This window comes from Rhamphochromis longiceps, linkage group LG4 (assembly GCF_057381845.1).
Source record: "Rhamphochromis longiceps isolate RC_006_pf linkage group LG4, R_longiceps_female_GT1.1, whole genome shotgun sequence".
In the NCBI taxonomy this organism is placed as follows: domain Eukaryota; kingdom Metazoa; phylum Chordata; class Actinopteri; order Cichliformes; family Cichlidae; genus Rhamphochromis; species Rhamphochromis longiceps.
In genome coordinates, this window is record NC_140560.1 from 9,933,797 (window position 1) to 9,955,833 (window position 22,037).

General features: G+C 42.7%; 1 protein-coding gene across 2 annotated transcripts in view; it reads left to right on the forward strand.

Moving 5' to 3' along the window:
• Nucleotides 1–353: 353 nt before the first annotated feature.
• Nucleotides 354–22,037, forward strand: part of prr36b (proline rich 36b) — a 39,268-nt gene continuing 17,584 nt past the window's right edge. The window contains exons 1-4 of one of the 2 annotated variants that reach the window (XM_085403173.1): nt 359–651; nt 9,622–9,719; nt 17,005–17,745; nt 18,122–18,200. In XM_085403173.1, coding sequence (XP_085259299.1) covers nt 17,112–17,745; nt 18,122–18,200 — 713 coding nt within the window. In that variant the 5' untranslated portion in view covers nt 359–651; nt 9,622–9,719; nt 17,005–17,111. Of the gene's footprint in view, nt 652–9,621; nt 9,720–17,004; nt 17,746–18,121; nt 18,201–22,037 lie in introns of both variants that reach the window. The other variant, XM_085403174.1, reaches the window with a different exon arrangement.

Genomic DNA, 22,037 nt, shown 5'->3' on the forward strand with positions numbered 1-22,037 from the left:
GTGATGCTTGTGGATTTTGTTTGTTACCCATCGTCAAAAATGGTCTACCTGCTAACCTGCTGCAAACTGAAGCTTTATGTAGTTTATTGTTCTTCGAGACATGTAAATGGTATTCATTTTATTAAGTAGCATTAACTGACGGTAAAACGGCAAAAAACGAAACAAAAATTCAACGATCCCTTCACATTATCAGTATCAGTCAAATATTACGAATTGCTATAGATTTACTTACAGATTTACTTAATTTTTTATAGCGGGTCTCTCATACGGAAACCTTTCCCAATTCCCACTTTTTCCAGGGGTACCTGAAGGCGGCGTCAGCCTTCTCCTCAGCCTGTCCATCCATCCGTTCACCGGTCTACTATCGTGTGTGTGTGAGAGGAGCAAAGCCTCATTCTCCTCCTTTCTTCCTTTCAGGGAACGCGCATCACTTGTGAAAAACGACGCTTGAGACCTAGAAGTTTTTTTTTGTCTGACGTCTCGGCTCTATTTGCTCAGCTCTCCCGCCCCTCATTCCCGGTTTCGTTTTTAATTCCCATCCTCACTTTCTGTCGTTATTTTTTGCCGGACTCGAGGATCCAGTCTGGGTGTACCGGCTAACACTTGGGCGTAGCTGGAGAGGATTTTGCTAGCTCGTCGCTGCACTAACCGGTAAGGTCGAGATTTCTTTAGCTTTAGCTAGCATGCTATTGTCAGTCAATAAGTCATGTTTAGCTAATTAAAAGCCACAATTTAAAATGCTTTTCTGCCGTCCGTTACGGAGTGTCTGCTCTGCTTACTGTGTTATTACTCGTGTTTTTTATATTAACGCTAAGCAGCGCAGTGGAATCCGGCTTGCTCTTTGTGTGACTGGATTTGCGTCGGAAATGTACAAACGGGTTTGTTTTAGTGTCACTTCATCATTTTTGAGGGCGAGCCGCTCCGTTTCAGTCACTTTGATTCCCGTGCAAAGGGGCTTGATGGGGCGGTGGCAGGCTGCATGGTAGCTTCAAGTGCTCATAGGACCTGTTAGACCAAAGCTGAAAAAAAAGCTAAATGCCTTTAAATCCACGCTATTGTTTATTTTCATAGTGTTTCCTCTCGCTGTGTGACTGTTTATCCACCTTTTTAACCTCTAAACTTTCTCTTCTTCTGACCTCTCCTTCCTTCTCCATCCTCCATCGCGGTTGCCCATTGTTCTGTGATGAGCCAACTAGTGTGAGTTGCTGAGCAATGTTTCAGCCGTCTCAGTGGGGGGAAAGAAGCTGGCAGATATCGTGCTAATAAATTTGCAGCTTTCGTTTTAACTCAACAGACCAACTTTGGGCGTATTTGGAGCATGTTAAAGCAAATCTCTGCGCAGATCCTGCAGGGAGAGTGTAAATCTCAGAGAGAGTTTGTGCACAGTCTCATGCTGGCATGTAATCAGAGGTGATTAATGTCACCACCATCACCACCACCTCGTCTCCAAAAAGTGATCAGCTATTGTGGCATAAGGCTGGAGGGGCTCCCTCGCTGATTCCTTTTTTTTGTTTGGGGGGGTGAGTGAGTGCAGCAAGACAGATTAAGCTCCCTCTCTGCTGAACAATAGGGAGGAGAAAACACTGACAGTTCCCAAAGCCTTGCCAAGAGCGTTTAATAAACTGCAAACATGCAAGCATTAAAAATCTTTATCCTCAGCCTACAAGTGTATTCTTTTCCCCCAGCGGTGGCTCAGACAAGGGACATAAATTGTCTTGAGCTCTGTGGCCTTGGTGGGGCACGGCTTGGTCAAATAATGAGCAGCGATCGACCGTGAGGAAACGCCATCCCAGGGCAACTAATACGGACACTTTTCAGGCTTGGGGTTTGGAGACCCTCCAGGACTCTTAAGTCAGGGGGTGGGCTAAGCCATCCGTGAGTCTGCCGCCCCCCCTTGTTCTCTCTCTGGTGCGTGGATGAGAGAATGGCTGACTCATGGAGTCAGTGGGATGAGGCAGGCAAATGGAGGACAGACATGCAGCCTAATGCAATCATGTGAAATTAAATTTATCTGCCATTGAAAACCACACTCAGCTTTATGAAGTTATTTAAGATGTTTCAGAAAGATTATTACTTGGAGGGTGGAGATTAATGCCAGAGGCATTGTGTTTGTGTGTGTGTGTGTGCGTGCGGAGGGAGATTTTTCAGAAGCTAAACAATGAAACCGATCATTGTAATTAGGAAATATCTGATGGAGTTATCTACTTTCTTTCTAGTTGTATCTTCTCTGTCTTTGTTTGTATTGCATCTTTTAGAAAATTAACATTTATCCCTCTGTCTTTTGTCTACTTTTGGAGCTGGAATCAAGGGTGTGGGTGTCTACAGTGTTAGCGGTGCACGAGGACTAAGTGTCGCTGTCTCAAATAGTCTCCCATAGCCCGCACCGCTACTACTACTATGTGTCCACTAAATGAAATGAAGAGTTGCTTCAGATTTGTACTTAATCACTTTAAAATAAACCTGACCAAAGTTTTAAATGATAAAATCACCATATGTAACACTAATCACAATGTCTCAGACTGTTTTTTTCTACTCTCGGCTTTGTATGATGTCAGTGAGAGCAGGTAGTCCTAATATGGTCATGCTCAGGCAAATAAACCACGCCCATCTTATGTTTTGCCAGGTGCAGCCAATCAAAAGACATCTGCATTTAAGATAGTGGGAAGATGGCTAAAAGAGCTTTTTTCAGACAGTGGATGAACTAAATAAATAAAAATAAATAAAGCAAAATAAATTTGAACTGTGAATGAGCATACTTATACTAGAGCCCCATTAACAGGAACCATGTGGTAATGAGATTCCTTAGCTAACTTAATGGTTGTAGCTCATATCTTTTAAAGAAGGATGTTATAAATGCTTTCTTAGGTCTTGCAGATTCACTGAGAGAAACTGTGCAGTAATTGTTTCTCTCCCCCTGCATTTGTCTGTGCAAAACATACCTAAAATATCTGAAATATGCATACCTGTTTTAGTTTTTTCAAAGAAAAGCTCTTTCATCAGAATTTGTTTCAAGGCAATTTAAATTCTAATGACCTATTTTGCCCTAAGCTGGCCTCTCGACCCATGCCTCGGTCTTGAGAGGGGGAGATGGTTGTTGCATTAATAGACCTGTGTGTCAGCTCGCCCTTAGTCAAAGGCCTGGTGTTGGTGGGTGTGTGACTCAGAATGACACCCCCCCAGCTCTGAACTTCTCAGCAGTGACAAGGACAAAACTGGCCCTCTGGTCATCGAGCTTTTTTCAGCCTGAACCCATGGCCCTTGCACTTTATGGCCTCATTAGAAATTACCACTATCGCCCCACAGCTCTCTTTTAATCCATGGCAACAGCTGCACAATAGCTTCTTGTTTGGAGATTATCAAAACACCAACAGAAACAGTATGTTTGGCTGCATTTCCTTTTGTTTGCTGGCTGATTGAGGTTTGAGGAAACCGCCACGGGCACCGCATTGAATTTTCACAGTGAGGACAAAGAAGAGATAAACTTTGCTGTCGTCTAGCTGCTCTAGCCTTGATAGCAGCCTTGGTTGGTGGCGTCGCAGTTGTCAGGGCATGCAGTTGGCAACTGGCGACGTGGTTTTGAGACTGTATTTGCCAGCAGCTGCAGTAATTTGCTGTGTTTGGGCTCTCTGAATTCCTCTGGTGGGAGGCTGGATAATGGACATGGTTCACAGCCCTGTTGCTAGGCTTCAAGACCAGATTTGTCATTGCACATTGTGTTTGTGGCGCCTTGATTTTTTTTTTTTTGCGTTTTGGTGCAATCTGGTCACCGATATAGTTAAAAAATTGGTCCAGACTGATGGTTGCTCTATCCTTAGTCATCCAATCTCCTCTAACAATTTTGGCTCTGAGATAATGGAGTCAATGTCGTCGTCCATACATCGCCATTGCCGTGTGTTTGTGGCTAAACTGGTCAAGATTATATTAGTGTCTAGCCAGCCTACCCTCACCGCAGGCTCAACAGGAATGATAGGCATTTGGGCCTGACACTGGTGCTTACCATAAGCAGCTGTAACAGCCAATTTATTTCTCAGTCATATCAGTTTACCCTGTTGACATCAATCTTGCTTTGTCTTTTTCATTCTTTGCTCTAACATAAATCACCAACTTCCTATGAATTGCTCAAATAAGTGTCTCTGTCCTGGACAGATGTGCCGTTTTAAGGCCAGATGTGTGCTTCTCAGAAGGATGTATTTTGTAGGTGCAGATCAGCCTGACCATGCAACCTGTCTGCCATCCTGCAAGAGATCAGATTCCATCTGGAACGTGCCACGTTCCACTTAAAACGTGACGGCATAATCCTCTTAAGGACAGAGACGTTCCGGTTGTACATTGCGTGCGGATGTCCGTGTCCCCCCTCTGTGAATCTCAAGAGAGCACCAGAGCCTCTTGGGCAGCAGCGTTTCTGCCCTTCTCTCCAGATGCCTCGGTTCTGGTCTCTTCCCCTGTCTCTGTATCTGGTCTATCTGGTGTCATTGATCCAAGCCACCAGCTGGTCCTGGGCTGGCCTGATCTCATTTACCCCCTGAGAGGAGCTTGTTTGTGGGCAGACGGCCCATTATGGAGATGATCCAGCAGCTCTTCAAGTTACAAATTAGCTTTAGATTCTCTGTTAGGTCCCCCGTCTCTCTCTGTGTTTCTTTCTTTTCTTTTCTTTTTTTTTTAAAAGCTGTCCTCTCTAAAACCATGTCATCAACATCTCTCTTATCTCCCAGGGGGAAGCGCTAACAGCATCAGAGGAACCTGCCTCACTAATGCACTTCCTCTGTCTGTTTCTGTCTCCTTCACTGCCCTGGCCATCTGTGGAGTTGCCTGCTTGGCTCCCCACTTTCTCCTGTGCGATCGATATCCACACAGTGGAGCTCTGCGCTGCCCTGCTGGTTGCCCCTGCAGGCGGTGGAGCTTAGCCAGACTGGAGTAGGGCCTTCGCCATTGGGGCCGTTGTTTGTAGTTGGGCTCTGTCTCCACCCTTATTGTTGTGGGGCTGATTGCCCCTCTAGCCTTGGCTCCACACAGTATTGTCTACTTTCTGGGACATACTACGGCCCCTTTAACTGCTTCATATTCCTTCCTTGTTCTTTCTTGCCTGCCTTCCTTGCCCCTCTCTCTGTTTCTGTGGACAGTTTGTGGACAGTTGAAGCTAACTGTTCAAGATTAGCATCTCTTTGTCCAGGGTTAATGAGCTCTGTCATGTGTTAATCTTCCTGTCCCCAGGGTGCTGAGTTTCCCTGTACCACACCACACTATGAGAACCAAAGGCTTCAAGTGTTTGCATACTGTGTATATGTTTTATCTCTTTTCTTTGGTGTGGGTGGGGTTTTTTACTATACAGCATGGACATATTGTGCGCATTATTATTCTTTACCCTTTGCTTTAAAATTGTTCAGTAGTTGTTATTATATTTTTTTTATCACATTTACAACATTAACAAAATATTTTTATAGGCTTGTAAACTCTTAATTCAGTTGCTCACTTGATGACATTGTAAAATCTTAGTGCCCCTGAAGAGTCCTAAGGATTAGTGCCAGCCTTTCTGATCACATGTTTCTGTGATCCAGGTGACTGTCACACAATCTGCTGCTCCCTCTCAGCCAAGAAAAGTAGAAAAAAGACTTGCAGGGTATTTCTCATGCCTCACTTTGTCTTACTGAGCAGCCCAGGGAACAACTGGAAATCATTCGGTAGGAATGACTATACTATACACCATTAAGGAGTTCACTTGACAAGGAGCAAAGAAGGCAGTAGATGTTTATGTTCGCTTTGGTCGTGCCATCTATAAGAGGTAGGTCTGGAGAACTGATGGCATCCACGTCCTTAAAATATTTCTCTTTTAATCGTATTTCCATCCATTTGGGTACATTTTCCATGTGATGTCTGGGAGAAAAATGCAAGATATTTTAATGCCTAGCAAGGGTGTAAACATCATCAAAGGAAAGTGGAACGTAAAGATGCCAGGCTACAACATAAATCAGACTTAAGGTAGTAAAGTACACGACTCTTAGATCAAAAGGAAAATGCATAATAGTGCTCTCTTGGATCTTGTGTGCACACAGGAAAAGAGTAAGAGTGCTGCCATTAAAATGCTAATGAAAGTCAGCAACTTGTAGCAGGTACAAGGGAACTAAATGTTGGAGATGTTAAGTGGGTCAAATTTGAAGCACTTACCACTGACAAGGATATAAATTTGTTCCGTGACAGGTTGGTAAATAGAATAAAGGGTTACAGAGCCTGTAATGTCCACAACCAGCTGGACAATCACAATCAAAACACATATAATGTGATCTAGTTTTGGAGTTTTGGGAATACAAAAAATGTTAAAAGAAGAGAGGAGTTAAAAAAGAAACAAAGTTGCATTATCAGCCAGATTTCTCACTTTGCAGAAGACTTTTTTGGAAGCTCACTGTGTCTCCCTCCTCCCGTTTGGCTGTCTCCTCACTCTGTCTCTCTCTCCCTGCTCACTCATCCCTCCCACGGTCTGTGGGGAATGCCATGGAGAGCGGCAGGCTTTGTTTGCACTTTATTTGTGTGTGTGGGACAGAGGCGGTTTTCCTGACCTCATGTTGGGGGTGTTTGAGGGGGGGGGGGGGGAGAGAGAAAGCTGCGATTAGCATTAAGGTAGCGGCGCCACTCACAGCCATCTAGCTGGATTTATCGGCGTGTCACGTAGCCACTACATCGCATACCTATCAGTTTATTTCCTTCATCCTTATGCACATCCTCATCATGCACATGGGGATTTGTTTGGTATTAATCAGTCTCTTATCTCATGGATGAGCTGCCAGCCATTATGTTCAGTGCTGAAGCTGCGGAAGAGGCAGTCACATGCAACAAAACCAGCCCACTAAGTGGCACAGGCGTGAGTCTGTGGCTGCAGCGATGAAGTGATATAAACTTTAACTTCCGTGTGCCAACTGAGTTATAGTCATAAAGGATACTATAGAGTACCTGTTAGTGTATAATTAAGGAAATATCTCATCTCTGGGTCTGAATCAGTGACTGATGCTGCTGTTGTTAGTACTCTGCCAAGACGTGGCTGAGAGTTGATGAAACATTCAGCAGTCAGATGTCTCTGATGTGCATCGCTGCCAGCCTCCTCAGCATCATTGCTATGTATTTGCTCTTCTCCATATCTTAAACCCACATTCTGTATCAGGGCTTTATTTGTACACAATTGAATCCCTGTCTTATGAGGACTCAAATAAAGGCTGGTGTGATTTGTATCCCACTAATAAATGAGTTCTTCTACCTCTTATTTTGCATTATTATTTTTTTTTTCAACAAAGAAACATATACCAGTGTTACCCACACATATAAGCCCAGATATATTTGCAGATTCACTTTAGTATTTTTCTTGCAAGCAAAAGAATGGCCACGCTCTTTTTTTGAATCTTCATTCGCTTCTACCCAGTAGTTATCCCCTCTTGGCTGAGCAGTCTCTGTTGTGGCGATCCTCTGTGTCATTCAAGGCGCCGCTCCAGATAGTCTCCCCTGGTCAGATTCCAAGTACATTGTCCTGGGCCGCAGGTGGCAGTGGTAGTCCTCAAGAGCTTAGTGGCCACTCCATTAGAGAACCTGCAGCAGGTGGAGAACTTGTTCACGTGTCCCTACACTGAGCTTACCAAGACTGCAGAGCAAAACGGAGACCGCTGTCTCCAGCTGCAGTCCTGGACTGTGGTACACCTGCAGGATCAGAGGCTTACTGGAGAGGCAGCTGATTATTGGAGATTTGTTTTTTCCATATTTGTAGTTTAGAACTACACTCTACTACAGACACAACCTAAGTCTCTTGAACCACTATAACTTTTAATGGTATAAAAAATGTTTTCTAAAAAAGTTTGGAAAAGCTAGAAAGACATTCATGGGTTTTATGGAGGATCATGCAAATATCCATTTCAAAGATAAATCCAGTAAATGGAGCCCAGTGTTCGTGATTGGGGATGGAGAGCTGACTGAGGCTACTTGTTGTAATTTAGACTAGGTTAAATGGACAATCTGAGGCACCGTGCCAGCGTGTGGCATCTTGAATGTGTCATTCTCCCCCCCTTCTTTGTTTTTTCAGAGAGCAGGAGTTATACGTAACCGTAATTCCATGCCTACGGTCAACCTCATTCGATAATTTCTGGTCTCAGTCACAAGTAAAGCTGCGTCAAGTCTGCATCAGCCCGCTCACCCATGAGCAGTGAGGCTGCAGGCAAGTTAGCCGTAAATTATTCAAGCAGCTCTGCAGACTTGCGCGCTTTGAAGACAGAAGTTTGGAGCTTTTATGCCATTGAATGTGAAATGCAGAACAGAAGACAACGTTAGATTGACAGCCAAACTGTGTGGCATCATTGAAAATATGAATATGAATTTACTTGATTTTATAAATGCAACAGTAAATCTGCAGTTGGCAGAGGCAGGAGGGGTGTTAAAGAGCACACAGCACTCTCCTTTATCTTGTGTTTATGGAGATAAAAGCAGGTCAAATCCAGGGTCAAAGGCCACCGTATGCTCATTAAAAACTAGCCCTGACCCACCAATGTCCCGTCCTCTCACTGCTCACCAGAGCTGCTTTGCTTTGCCACCAAAATCACATTGAGGATTATTTTGGTTAATGCTGAGACCATAATTCACAATAATTTAATAGTTACTAAACATAAAAACTGCAGATTTCATTGATTGTTTTCTACTTTCTCCAAATCTTTGACTAATAGTTCTCTTACCACTCTTTAGGCTGTTCTAAACATAAAGTTAAGTAAGCGGCATAAAGCAAAGATACTGAAATTATATTCATCTTCATAGAGAAAGTAAATGCTAAAAATGAAATAAATTAAAAGATTGATTAATCACATAGATTACAGCTTGAACCATCTATCCTCTTAAAGAGACATCAGTTATGCCTCGAATGATTCCATCAAGCTCAGGCAAGTGCGTGTCAGCGTTAGCAGCGTGCTACATCATCCACACAAGCTCGCTTTTTCTTCTTGCATCTTTTCTTGTGTCTCCCCTACCCCACCCCCACTGCACTCATCACCATCACTGCTTCCTCCCCCCACAATCCCTCCCTTTGACTACTATTTAGAGTACACCCCGAGGAGAGAAGAAGGCTCACAGAATGCATATGTGTGTGTACACAGTTGTGCACTGTGAAAGCAGACTTGTCTTTCCACCACAGCTACTCATACACGCTCTCGGGCAGTTGGTCGGCTTTGGTAAAGGTGGGATGGGGAAGGGGGTGGGTGTGGGTGGGGGTGTCACACTTTGATTTTAGTCTTTTTGTGTAGAATAGGCCAAAAGTCTGCAATTAGATGTGAAGGCAGACCACAGTGCTGGAGCACAGTTGACATTCGCTTATCATTTAGCTTATAAGCGACGCTGCATCTTATTAATTTTAATCTGCATAATGAATCAAAGCAACCCTGCTGTGATTAAGAACATCTCTCTCTTTCCCTCTTCAGTCTTTAAATGTAAGCTGCTGTGTTCCCAATAAGCACAGCTGATATATACACACATACACACTGTAGTAGATCGTAGTCGATGGAAAAAAAGCACAAAGATAGGGGTGGGGGGTGGGGTTGAAATACCGGGTTTCCGTTTAACTATGCTGATGACCTGATTATTCACAAATGCCATTTTTGTGTCTAGACAGTCAGAAAAGCTTCGATCCCTCAGCAGAGTTGGATGCCTTCCAGTACTGACAGCTTTGGTCTAAACACTGTAGCGTGGCTGGGATACACGCACAAGTGAGAACACACACATATACGCACACCCTCACACACACGTTTTGTTTATGTCCCAGTGTGGGAATTAGGAAGGGATGATGCCTAGGAGGATGATCTCACCTTGCAGAGCTGGCTGGCCCATCATGAGCTTAAGGCTTATTAAGTGTAATAAAAAAACCAAATAAACAACATAAACAAATATCACAGTTTGCATGAAGGCAAACTTGCAAGAGGCTGGGTGTAGACACAAGGCCCCAAAAACGAGATCAGCTTCAAAAACACCAGCTGATAACAGCGTTGGCAACATTCTGTGTTTATATACACACACACACTCGCAGTACACAGAAAACTATATGAGGGATTTTGGACTGTAGTAGCTGAACTTTAAACATGGCCATGAATCTGACACAGGGGTTATCACACCGCCTGTATGTGATGGACGGCCAGGGTGGACCCCGCCTCTCGTCCAGTGAATGGTTATCACACAAAGAATGTGAGCTGTGTGTGTGTGAGGGTGACGATGGGAGGGAGGGAAAAAAAGGAGTCCATTTTTGGTCTTTGCTGATTCCACGCTTGAACCAGTGCATTTGTCTTTGTATTTGTGTGGGTTTCTTTTGTTCTCAGTTACTGCGCAGCTCATCATTGAGGCTCGCAGGGAATTCGGTGTAGGACGCCGCTTGGACGCTGCGAGCATATGACCCACTGCAGAGGCCGACAATCACATTTTTACAAAGTCAACAATGCTGAAAACACAGAGGGTGGACATTTAATGTTTGCTGTGAGATAATCACTCAGACATAGAGGGTGGAGATGTATGTTCATCCTCTGTCGGCAGCTGTTAACTTAACTCTTAACCTTTTTTGGTTAACTGTAAAAAAACAAAACCCCAATAGGACATTTTCAGCTTTCTCTTCATCTGTTTCTGTAATTTTACACATTCATTTCTTACAGCTGAAGTCACATTTCTTTCATTTACTGCAGCACTGTTTCTTTTCATGTCGAGAAACTAAGAAACACTGTTGAGATGACATCTTTTTCTTATATTAAGACATCTCAGCTAAATGTGTAGTTAGATTTCTTTACACTGACAGAAAGGGGAGTTCAGCCAGGATGTGGCCCACCGTGTAAAATGGATTTAACATCCCTGCTTCACTGCATATTTGTTTCTTCAGAGGAGCTGTTGTTTCAGCACTGATGAAAAAGGGTCACAAGTGCAACAAGCCAAGCAGCTAAATTAACCCTTTAAAAAGACTCATCCTTGTTTCCTTGTTTACTCTTTACATTTGAGCATTTGTTGGTTTAAATCTGTTATATTCTAACCCGGTGTGGTCTTCTGCTGCTGTAGCCCATCTGCTTCAAAGCTCGATGTGTTCAGAGATGCTCTTCTGCTCACCTTGTTTATAACAAGTGGTTATTTAAGTTATTGCTGCCTTCCTGTCAGTTCAAAGCAGTCTGTCCATTCTCCTCTGACATCAACGAGGCATTTTTACCCAAAGAACTGCCGGCTGGTTGCTGCAATGTGATTGGATTACTCAGCAGCTGAACAGGTGTACCTAACAAAATCTCCCTTGGGTATATATTGCTATCAATTGTAACAGATGCCTTATTTAGGTAAATAAGAAAAATTAACCTTTTATGTAAACAAAGTTAGACACAGCCAGCAGCTGATCTAACCCACTCTTTGTGAAGGAAGTAGTTCTTCTGCAGCAGATCCCTCGCCCGCACTCGTGTGCTGCTCAGGCCATGGAAGGTCAGGGCAGCTGAGAAGCAGCTGCTTCTTCTGAGGTAGTTTGACCAGAAAGTCTCCTCAGATTTAACTGTTTTATGGTGTAAACATTTCACACAGTGCACTGTGTCTAATGTGAAACATTTTTGAAATGGAGCTGACGAAGCCATCTGTCTCAAATCTAAAGACATTACATCTCAGGTCATTGAATACATTCTGTCCCATGTGGGATAAAAATGCCTGCTTGTGTATTATGTAAGATTTCACAGACGGTGTGGGTTCTTGGCACAGCAGCACAAGTGTTAGGGGCAGTTTTACCTAGAGAATGCTCTACCTGATAAACTCAACATAGAAGATATAGGTTTAAGACTTACACTGTTTGCAGGAGGGGAAAAAGCAAGTCTGTCATTATATAATGTAAGAGAGATTATTGTAATCTCATTGTAGCTCTCTGAATGTAAAACCATCTCCAGCTGCTATAGTTAAAGTGCCAGTGAAACAAAAAAAAAAATTCCTAGTTGCTTTAGTAAGGCTGCTCAGAGAATGCCAGAATTATGCCTCACAGCTGTACAAATGTGTGTCATCGGAGGAAATGTAAAGCATGAAGTTGGAAAGGAGGTGTTCTTAATAAGATCCTCCGTAGATAAATAAAAAAAGGACCACGCCGAATGGAAATCAACTATTATACCCAGCTTGTAGAAAACAGCTGTCCAGTGTTTTGTAACATTATTTTACAAGGTCTGAAAATGCTCATTTATCACGCTTAGCCTTTAAAATGTTGCCCCCACAGCAACAGGAAAATTATAACTGCTTTTAATTTAATTAGGCTTAATGAAAACCTGTAATAGCATTAGTGCAATGAAGATGTTTCAGTTGGGAAAGACACGTTAATTAAGGTTGAAATTTAGGATAGTAAAGCTGTTGGAACACATTGAGGAAGACTGTATAGCAGAAATGTTTAAGCTCAAGGGCTTAAATATGGGAAAGTGCACACTGTAGTTTATAAATGAGTTCATATTTCTTAAAATAGTCCAAAAACAACCGAAAAAACTGAAGCCAAGGAGTTTAAGGGGGAGGAACGTGGCAAGAAAAGGCTGATGAAAAGACAGGTCAAATAAAAAGCAAAACACTAACAGGATACTGGAGTATTAAAGGTCCAGGAGGCAATTTCATTTTGGCAGCAAACTAAACATGAACTCTTAAACTTCAGTTCTGTTTATTTAGCTTCTGGAATCACGATAGTGTATTAATGTGGCCTGGATGCCTCACTCCGTCAGTTTCTCTGAGAGCGAATGGGGGGAGAAAACATACATTCTTGCATTGGTTTCCAGCCTGTTTATGCCTACCATTGACTGATGATCCTGATGACGCAGGGAGGGTGTGTGAGCCAAAGAGCCAGATAGCTGTGAGTACAATCTCACAGCTATCTGGAAACTTGCAGGAGAAAGAGAAATGTTCCTGTGGCTGTGAACATGCACTCAGGATTTATCTCCCTCTATAACACGCACACACAATTTGGAGAGGAGCAGTGAATTGAAGATCATGGCCAGATGCTGTAGTCTGCTGTGGGAAGAGCGGCAGCCAAACATAAACTGCACACCAGAGTCTGAGAAACAGAGAGGAGGAAGGAGTAGTGATTAGATACAGTCTTATTTCCTGGTTCACTTTGGTGTCACGTTAGGTCACAGTGTTAATAGCTATTCCAGATTTGTATTAAAGATTAAGGAGTACCAGGGTGGTGAGTTTGAATAAAATGCTAAAGGGATTAGAGTGTCAAGATCCTGCATTGTGGCTTATTGTTTTTACAATATGTTTCTTCTGTCCCTTTATGTTTTATATATTTCTCATCTGTCATTAGTGAGCCAAGAGTGACAATTTTAATTAGAGCCTGACTATATTTTGGAGAAAATATCTTCACCAATTTTGTAGGTGAAAAATTCTGATATCATTATCTTTTAGTAGGCTGATATTCGCCTAAAGATGTATCGGTCTGGATCTCATTTTAAGTTTATGATTGGATGTTTTTTGCTGATTTGCACTCTTGGGGTCATTTCTCCTTCACCGTAACCCAAGTGGCCGAGCATCGTAACCCTTCCCGAGTCTGGTTCTGTTGGACGTTTCTTCCTGTTAAAAGGGAGTTTTTCCTTCCCACTTTTGCCAAGTGCTTGCTCATAGCAGGTCATCTGTTTGTTGGGATGTTTTCTGTATTATTTAGGATCTTTACCTCCCAATATACCTTGAGGTGGCTGACTAGAACTCAATTTGAATTGAACTGATTTTTTTTATACACAGGCTTTTGTCTTTTACTTTTTTTAAACAAATATTTTGTTACTTTGTTACTAAAATTGTTACTAGGGAGTGTTTTCTTGCTGATTCTTCGTGTAGTATGTCATGTTGTAGGTCACCTACAATCTTAAATTGAAAATAAAATGGTCTAAAATAACTGCTCTCATATAACAATTTAATAATGAACCTGGTGTCATTACCTGAAGACTTAAACATTCACTTGTCTTTGATATGTCTGGTTGTTTTGTCAGATATATCTAAACTAGCTGTGACTACTTTAGCTCTGTACTTACTCATGGACTTAACTCTGAAATGAAGCCTTGACGTTTGGGTAATGAAACTCTAGATATACAAAGCTGATCACATGGCTTTCTGTTAACAAAGGAACTGCCCAAGGTTAGAAGTGGGAAAACTTGAATGAGGTTTTGTTTTGTTGTTGAACAAAATGTGGAAGTGTTCAGTGCAAAGTGTATTGTCTTGCTACTCTTAGCCCCACACGTTATATTGCTATAGAAAACTTTTCACCTGGTGGAGCAGGATTTAGAATAAATAACATCAGATGGTTGTTTCTTCAAAGAAATAGATGTTAGGTGCCCAGAAGTTTACAGTTCGACGCCCCTAATACCACTTTTGGTTGTAAGGAAATTCCACCGGTCACCTGACTTAATTATTAACACAGACATATTAACAACATATTGCAATCTGTTTTGGCACAGTCTGTGGCTATGAGCGGAACAACTGGAAACTGGTTGCCAACTTGTTGTGTTGTACACTGACTATAAAGCAAGGTTGCCAAGCACATATATTTTTTATGCAGACTCTATTTGTGGTGGGATTTCTGTTTCAAATCTATAGAGTTCTTGCTGGAGTCTGAATAAAAGTTTTAAATGAGAAAGATTGTATATGCAGATGAGAAAGGATTTGCAATTTTTGCTGATTTAACACAGTTATCACCATATTATTGCAAACAGATTGTGTCCGCTTGACTCCGTTCAATTGTAAACTGATAGCAGACTGACTTTTCTGTCTTTTTGTTGTCTTATTGCCATCTTGACGTACCAAAGTCACTTTGAAGATGGAAGCCAACTATGAGTGGTTACAGGCCTGGTCCCCGTCTTCAAAGCAACCATTTCAGAGGCAACAAGATCACAAGTTTATTGCACACGTTTGCAAATATGTTGTTCATGGCTTGACCCCCCAACCGCCATGTAGCATAACTCTGACTATCTAACTGGATCTTGCAGCCAGTCTGCTCTGTCAGCTTTGCAAAAAAAACCCAAAAACTCTTAGCCTGGCATTTGAATACTGCACATCCACATCCATTTTTATGAATCATCCCTAAAATCTAATCTTAGGCAAAAAAAGCAGATTAGGGTTTTTCCTAAAATGTTGAATAAGACAAGTGCAGATGATGAAACCCAAATCTTTTGCTTCAGACCTTGCTCCGTTCCCTGTTCATCACCCACCCTGCCCTTCTGGTAAAATCTGTGACCAACCACCCACATTTCGTGGCATTTAAAAACCTTCCTGTGACCATGAGTCCCTCCCAGCAGCTACCCGTCAGCTCCCTCTCAGCCTGTTTGCTTGTTTTGAGCAGTGGCCTGTTGCACTAGCTGTGTGTATCTGTTCTTATGTGTTGTTTGGGATACACGGATCCTTTTCTCCTTCCCCCTCTGGCCTTGCTCAGCTGCTCCGGCCATCTGTGCAAAACCAAACAGAGAACAGAGGGGATGGAGGGAGAGAGGGAGCAGTTGGGGGGGAGGAAGGAAATTGAAGGGGAGTGGGTGGATGGGGGGTATGGTTGGGAGAAAGGAAGGATCAATAGAGAAAGAAAGAAGGCCTTTTGACATTTGAGATTGAGTTTAGGGGATGAGTAGTGGATGACCGAAGATGAGGGAAGGAAAGATGAAGTGAGTGAGGGAATTGTTCCAGGAAGCCATCGGCATAAAGATGAAGTCTGTCCTCTCGTCTCGAAATAGGAGAGTGAGTGTGCGCATACAAGTTTAGATCAGTGGAAACTGGGATGACTACTGATGTCTGGGTCCTAACGTCATACCAGCAAACATAAGCCAATAGTGATCTCATTTTGTCTTGCGTTTTTTTTCTTTTCTCCCCATCTCTTTTCTCCCTTTCTCTCTCCCACCTTCTCTTTCTGTTCCCATGCTCTACAGGCCAAGCCTCTTCCTCTGGGCCGGCCTCTGTATTGCCTAAGCGTTTGTCTCACTGCTTAGCCTTCCTCGCAGCCGGCTCCTTGCTCTGTTTGTAAACTTCAGCAGGCCAGTTTCCTGCTTTTCCCAACCCACCCCGCTCTTAAACTTGTGAAGGTCTGTCCTTTTCTGCTGATCCATCCCTGCAAAAGTAGCAGGGGAAAAACTAGATATGTGGACCTATTTTATTGTAGATTGTGACCTTTTTCAGGCCTCATATGCTTCATGTTCATTTATGTCTTAGACTGCTCTGTTTGCATACCATCAGTCAAACTGCCGCCTGCCTTTGGGCTTATTGGGTTTATTGTACTTGCCTTGACCCAGTTAGCAAACACATCTAAGTCTTTCTCCCACCTCGTGCTACTTTTCTTTTTATAACCATTTTAGCCCGGTAGCGGGAAGCAGGCTGTGTTGACTTTTCTCCTCCATTATAAAAGCTGACTGTCTTAACATTTATTGCAGGTGGCTTGTACATTTGTGTGTGTGCATGCAAATCTGCATGATAAACTTTTTTTTGCACTCCCTTAAATGTACTATCCTAGAAAACTAGTCTTCCACACTAGTGACTTTGATGTCTTTTGCAGTAAGAAAAAACCATCACAGCAACACTGGCCAAGTGTGTCACTGAGCTTTTTCGTGCCACAGAGGGGACCGTTTGCAACTGCAGTGCAGCTGCCTTTGAAATGAATGAAGGCTATTAGTAGAATGTGTTGTTTCTGCAGTAAACATGTTGTTCTGTCCTTCCCTCTATAACTCCTGAGACTTCATGCACATTTTGCTATTAGTTGGTACTAATTTTGTCTGTTTTTCATATTCTGTAGAAGTTTAGTCCCCCCTTATATACTTTAATGAGACATACTGTTCTATTTCTGCACATTTACAGTTTTATCCCACCTCTCTGATACTTATGTAAAAGTATTTCTGAATGTGTGGTGCTGAAGCTCTTAGAAGATATAAGCTTATCCTTTATCTGATTCCTGAGGGTACCAACATTCCTGGGCCTCCATCTATTGATAGCAGCGAGAGCTTTTCATGTCTGGTCTTGCTGCTGACTAACTGAGCTTCTCTGTGTATTCTCTCCTTCCAGACTAACCCTTAACATCTGCAGAACGCATCTTGACCTGTGGCCGTCCCGCGCAACTTACCCCAGTCAGCCCTGCCTTGCAGTGTCAGACCACGGCCATTCGAGGGGAGATGAAGCCGGATGGGGTTGCCACGGCAGCGCTGGAGCCAATGGAAACATTGGAATCCAATCCCGTGAATGATGGCGCACCACCCGGGGACCAGGAGCCCAATCAGGCAGCCAGCGGGGTGGCAGAGGTGATGCCACAGCAGCTGGGGGGTGAAGGAGATCAGGAAAAACCACAGGGAGACCAGGCCAAGGAAACCCCAGCTGCCAAGACCAACAACAAGACCTCGGGAGACCCCAAAGCCAAGAGTACCAACAAGACCGCGACCAAGACGAAACCCGGCAACACCACTCAAAGCAAGGCTGCAACCGGCTCACGGCCCAACACATCGCAGAGCCGCGTCGCAAATGGTGTGTCCAAACCTCAGACCAACGGTGTTGCTAAGAAGACCACGCCTGCAGCGGACAAAAAGAGCACCCTGACCTCAGCTTCGTCGAAAAAACCAACAGGAACTGCCGGCGCCCCAGCCTCCAAAACATTGGCTAAAGTGTCTGAGAAGAAAGCCACAGGGGCCGCTCCTGCCACCAACGGCGCAAAGTCAACCACCGGAACGACAGCAGCCAAAAAGACCCCATCCACAAATGCTAATGGTGTCAAATCCAATACCGCTGCAGCAGCAGCAGCTAAAAAGCCCCCAGGTTGGTGAAAATGTCATCAAGATCAGCGTGAAAAGACAAATATAATTCTAGCATTCTAGCAAATGTTTTCAAAGCTCTAATGAGGAGTGCTCATTGTAATGTGATGATATGCATATAGCTGCTCGTCAGATGAATTCAGCTCACATATTAGACATGCTACAGTGACTCCTGCTAAACTATAAATGTTTTTGCCCTAGATCCTTGTGACACACTGGATAAAAGCTGTCTGCCTGACCTATATCTGAGGAAAATTATTATTATTATAAACTTCTTTACTACAGCATATAATAATGTTCTTATTGTTTTACACTGCTGTCTTTTTCTTTTTCTTTTTTTTGCTTTTTTCCCCTCCTCTGCTCTCCTGTCCTGTCTCCAGCTCCCAAGCCTGCCTCCACCAAGCCCGGCTCTGTTGCCTCACCCAAACCTGATAAGCCCCCCGTTTCCAAGACAACCAGGTAGGTGTGACATTTGCGTTGGATTGAAGCCTCAGCCGTGCTCAAGTGTGTGAATCTGTTTACACATACAAGCACACACAAAGATACTTTCTGTGCGTTTGTAGATAGCACAGGCTGCTATCTATAACGCAGACGCAGACTCCTCCAGGCAAAAATGTTCAGTGTTCTTTTCTTCCTTTTGAAAACTGCTACCAAATTTCAAAATTTGCTTCAGAACAGCTGCAAATGCAACTATATGACCAAACTGATAAGAGTTGCAGGGACTGAGCTAAGCACTACAAATTCTCTTCAGTGCCAAGTGAGAAGCAGTTAGTTCAAAAGGCTTTCACTTGGCTACAGGTTCAAAGAGGGCGCTGTTTAAGAAAGAGCACCCTGGGGGAATCGGGGACAATGGTCCCCCACATACAGGCTCACAGGGGCCGGGCATAAGTAGGCCAGCAACGAGGCAATGTCAGAACAAGCCTTAGAGTAATGCCTTGCAGGCTTTCATCATTATACAGCATTATTAATAAAACAAGTTTGGGGAGGGATTTAGAGAGAGGAGGATGAGCGTTGGGAAGATGAAACGAAGAACAAGATATTTTTCTGGGGGTGTTTTTTTATTTATTTATTTATTTATTTATTTTTGCGCTCTTTCTGTGTGGCAGTGTGTGCTGTGACACTATGTTTATGTGGAAATCAGATCAACATGTGTTCCTCACCTGAGTCACGCTGTATGCATGGTGCCGAATCCTGAGGTGACTTGGCAACAGACCAAGCGAGGAGGCTGAAGGAGGCCTTTGTCTGACGCCGCGATGATCATGATTGGGCAGAGGAGCCTTTGGGACTCAAGCTGCTCTTTGAATAGCTGATCCTTCTGCCTCGTCTTTGACTTTGTTTGTTTTGTTCATGCAAAGCCTCCTTTTTTTCCCTGTCGTGTTATGTCATCTTGTTGGTATGTCTGTGTGTAGACCCATTGTTGAGTTCGAAACACCATCTCAAAGAGATTGCACTATTTGGAGTAAACAAATAGCCTCTGAGAGATCGACCATGTAAGCATTCACAGGAAGATGCTAAAAGTTGGACATTTCAGAAAATAGTAAATTGGAAAGATATCAAATTAAATAGCTAGCCTAGCTCAGTTTAGAGGTAATAACCATTCTTGGCCACTAACTCCTCTGAAGTTCACTAATTACAGTATCTTGTTATAACATGTTTTTAATCCACCCAAAAAGCAAGTGTCCAAAAATAGCATCTTAAAAGAGTTCAAACTAGACACAAAGTGCTTAGTGGGCTTAGAAAGCATTAGATCAGGTCGGGGTTAGATGTTTCTTTCTCATATTCTTTAGGCTAGGCTAAGCTAGCCCACTGCTTTTTGCAACTTTGTGCTAACATGACGGCGGTAACAGTATATTTAGAAAGGTTAATAACAAGAAAGACCAGCTAAGCTGCTTCCTCAACAGCAGAAGGGTCTGTTCACTCAACATCCAGATGAACAGAATCAACTTCATTGGATTTCCTTACCTGAATGATCCAGATAAACCTCTTTATTACGTTTCTTCAATAGCAAATTAAGGAATTATAAACAGTCAAATATCATAATTGCTGACATTAAAAATGCTTTTCAGACACACATCTGCTGCTGTAACAGAATGGAAGACAGCCTTTTTAAAGCCTTTTCTTTATATTGGACAGCAGAGGGAAGACAAGAAAGCTGGGAGAAAGTGCAGAGCCATAATAGCCTTACGGTGAGCTATACCCGCTCCCGAAGATGGTCCTTATATGACCGAGGAAAGCTCGATTTTGTTTGTAGCTAGCTCCCCTGTTAAATCACTGACAGTATGTTATATATTGTATTAATACTATTCACTATACTAACATTTTCCTTCCCAGCACACACTGGTTTGCCAACCACTTTCTCCCACCTGACCCGCAAAGTGTTTTAGATCCTCCCCACCCCCACCCCCGTCCATTCTCTCACTCTCCCTGTGCCACAGGTAACAGTTGGATTGAGGAGATTACACTCAGATTACAGCTTTATGCAATGGTTGATGTACAAACATCTTATTAAAACGAGTTACACAAGGGCACTTTGATAATCTATATTGCGGTGCACAATACTCATGTGCAGTGTTTATGAACTGCTCTGATGATTTCATTTCTGTTATACCGACCGGCTCCGTCACGTCCCACCATTGTGCATCAGTCTCCACTCCTTGTAAATATAAAACCATTAAACACACATGAGCACTATCAGGGTTAGGGCTGTATTCAGTAGTTAGTTCATTACCAGTGTTTAATCAGCAATTTATCTATGCAGATGAAACTCACTCGCAGGTGTTTTAGTTGTGCATCACATAACACTTTAAAACATGTAATAATAATTTTACATTAGCTTTAGAAATCTGTAACACTCTATATACCCCATGAATAATAAACAGTAAATTGACACACTGATCACAGGACTAACGCCTTGTGGGTATCTCTAACACGCCAGCAGCTTTGACTAACCAGCTAGTGTTTCATGGCCTGGGTGTGAGGTCAGGCTCACTGATGAATAATGAAACCTTTATCACAAACCAACAACAAACACAGAGTATATCAATACACAGCACAGACAATGTTATATGTCCCAAAGTAATCCGAATCTTGTCGTTCCCTCCTTTTATTGGGCACCAAACATAACATTATATAGAATTTATTGATTGGTAATAGTAAAAGCGAATTAACTATGAATTTAACATTTATTAATTATTGGGCACTGACTGATGATTATTAGATGCTGGATGATTTTTATTTACTCGCTTACACTGCCCGATCCTTCTCAGATTATTGTCTTTGTGGGATTGTGTGTTGCTAGCTGGGACACTGTAAAGTGCCCAAACTATGGGCGAACGATTTATTATCAAGACTCGCAACACAGTTGCACGTATCCCGCCTCTTCTTTACTTTTTAAAATTTCATCCAATGGCTAAAATGTTTTTTTTTCCGCTTTTCTAAAATTGAATTTTGCTTGAATTTAGTAACAGGTTAGCTAATCGTTGTTATTAGCCTCCTGTTCCAGTTGAAAGAAATTTTAAAAATGCATCTGTTAAGCTGATATCTCAGGTACACTCAGGTCAGCTAAGTGCTAATTCGTTGCTTTGTAAAAGTAAGGTTACCAATGACTCACTGCTAGAGATTGGAAGTGGAAATAAACTCACCCGTTTCACTCTTTCCTGTCAACCATAGTGCTCGTGCAGACATCCGCTGTTCAGTCTGTGTCACACAATTAGCATTATAGAGGGTGGATATTGTTACATTAATCCAGCACAGCATTATTAGCTAACCGCCCCACCTCCACACACATCAACCATGTCACGGTTTGAGGCCAGATTTGCCATTTCAGACATTTAAAGGCTGCTCTGTTCCCACTTCGCCTCCATCAGTCATTACAAAGGCTTTGTACCGCAGAGCTGGCAGGGTGAAATCCATTTATTATCCAGCGTGACTTCAGTCTTCATGTCAATCCATGTCAATATCCATGTTTTACATTGAATTCTTAACACATTCTCTGTTATTATTATTATCATTATTATTATTATTATTATTATTATTTGTAAGCATGCCAAGCTAAATCTTTAGCTAATAGCCTGAGTAGGTAACGTGAACACTTTGTTCAAAAGACTGAGCTGAGGTTGTAATTATAGGCATCTATAAGATGCGATATTCAGTGCTATTGGTGCATGTGCTCATGCATTGGATGTGTAGTCCAGAGAAGCCTCCTCCTGCAGTAAATCTCCATGAATCCCCATGAGAGAAGTATAACTATTAGTCACGATTGGCTCTTCTGACAGCCCCTTGTACCCTTGTGGGCAT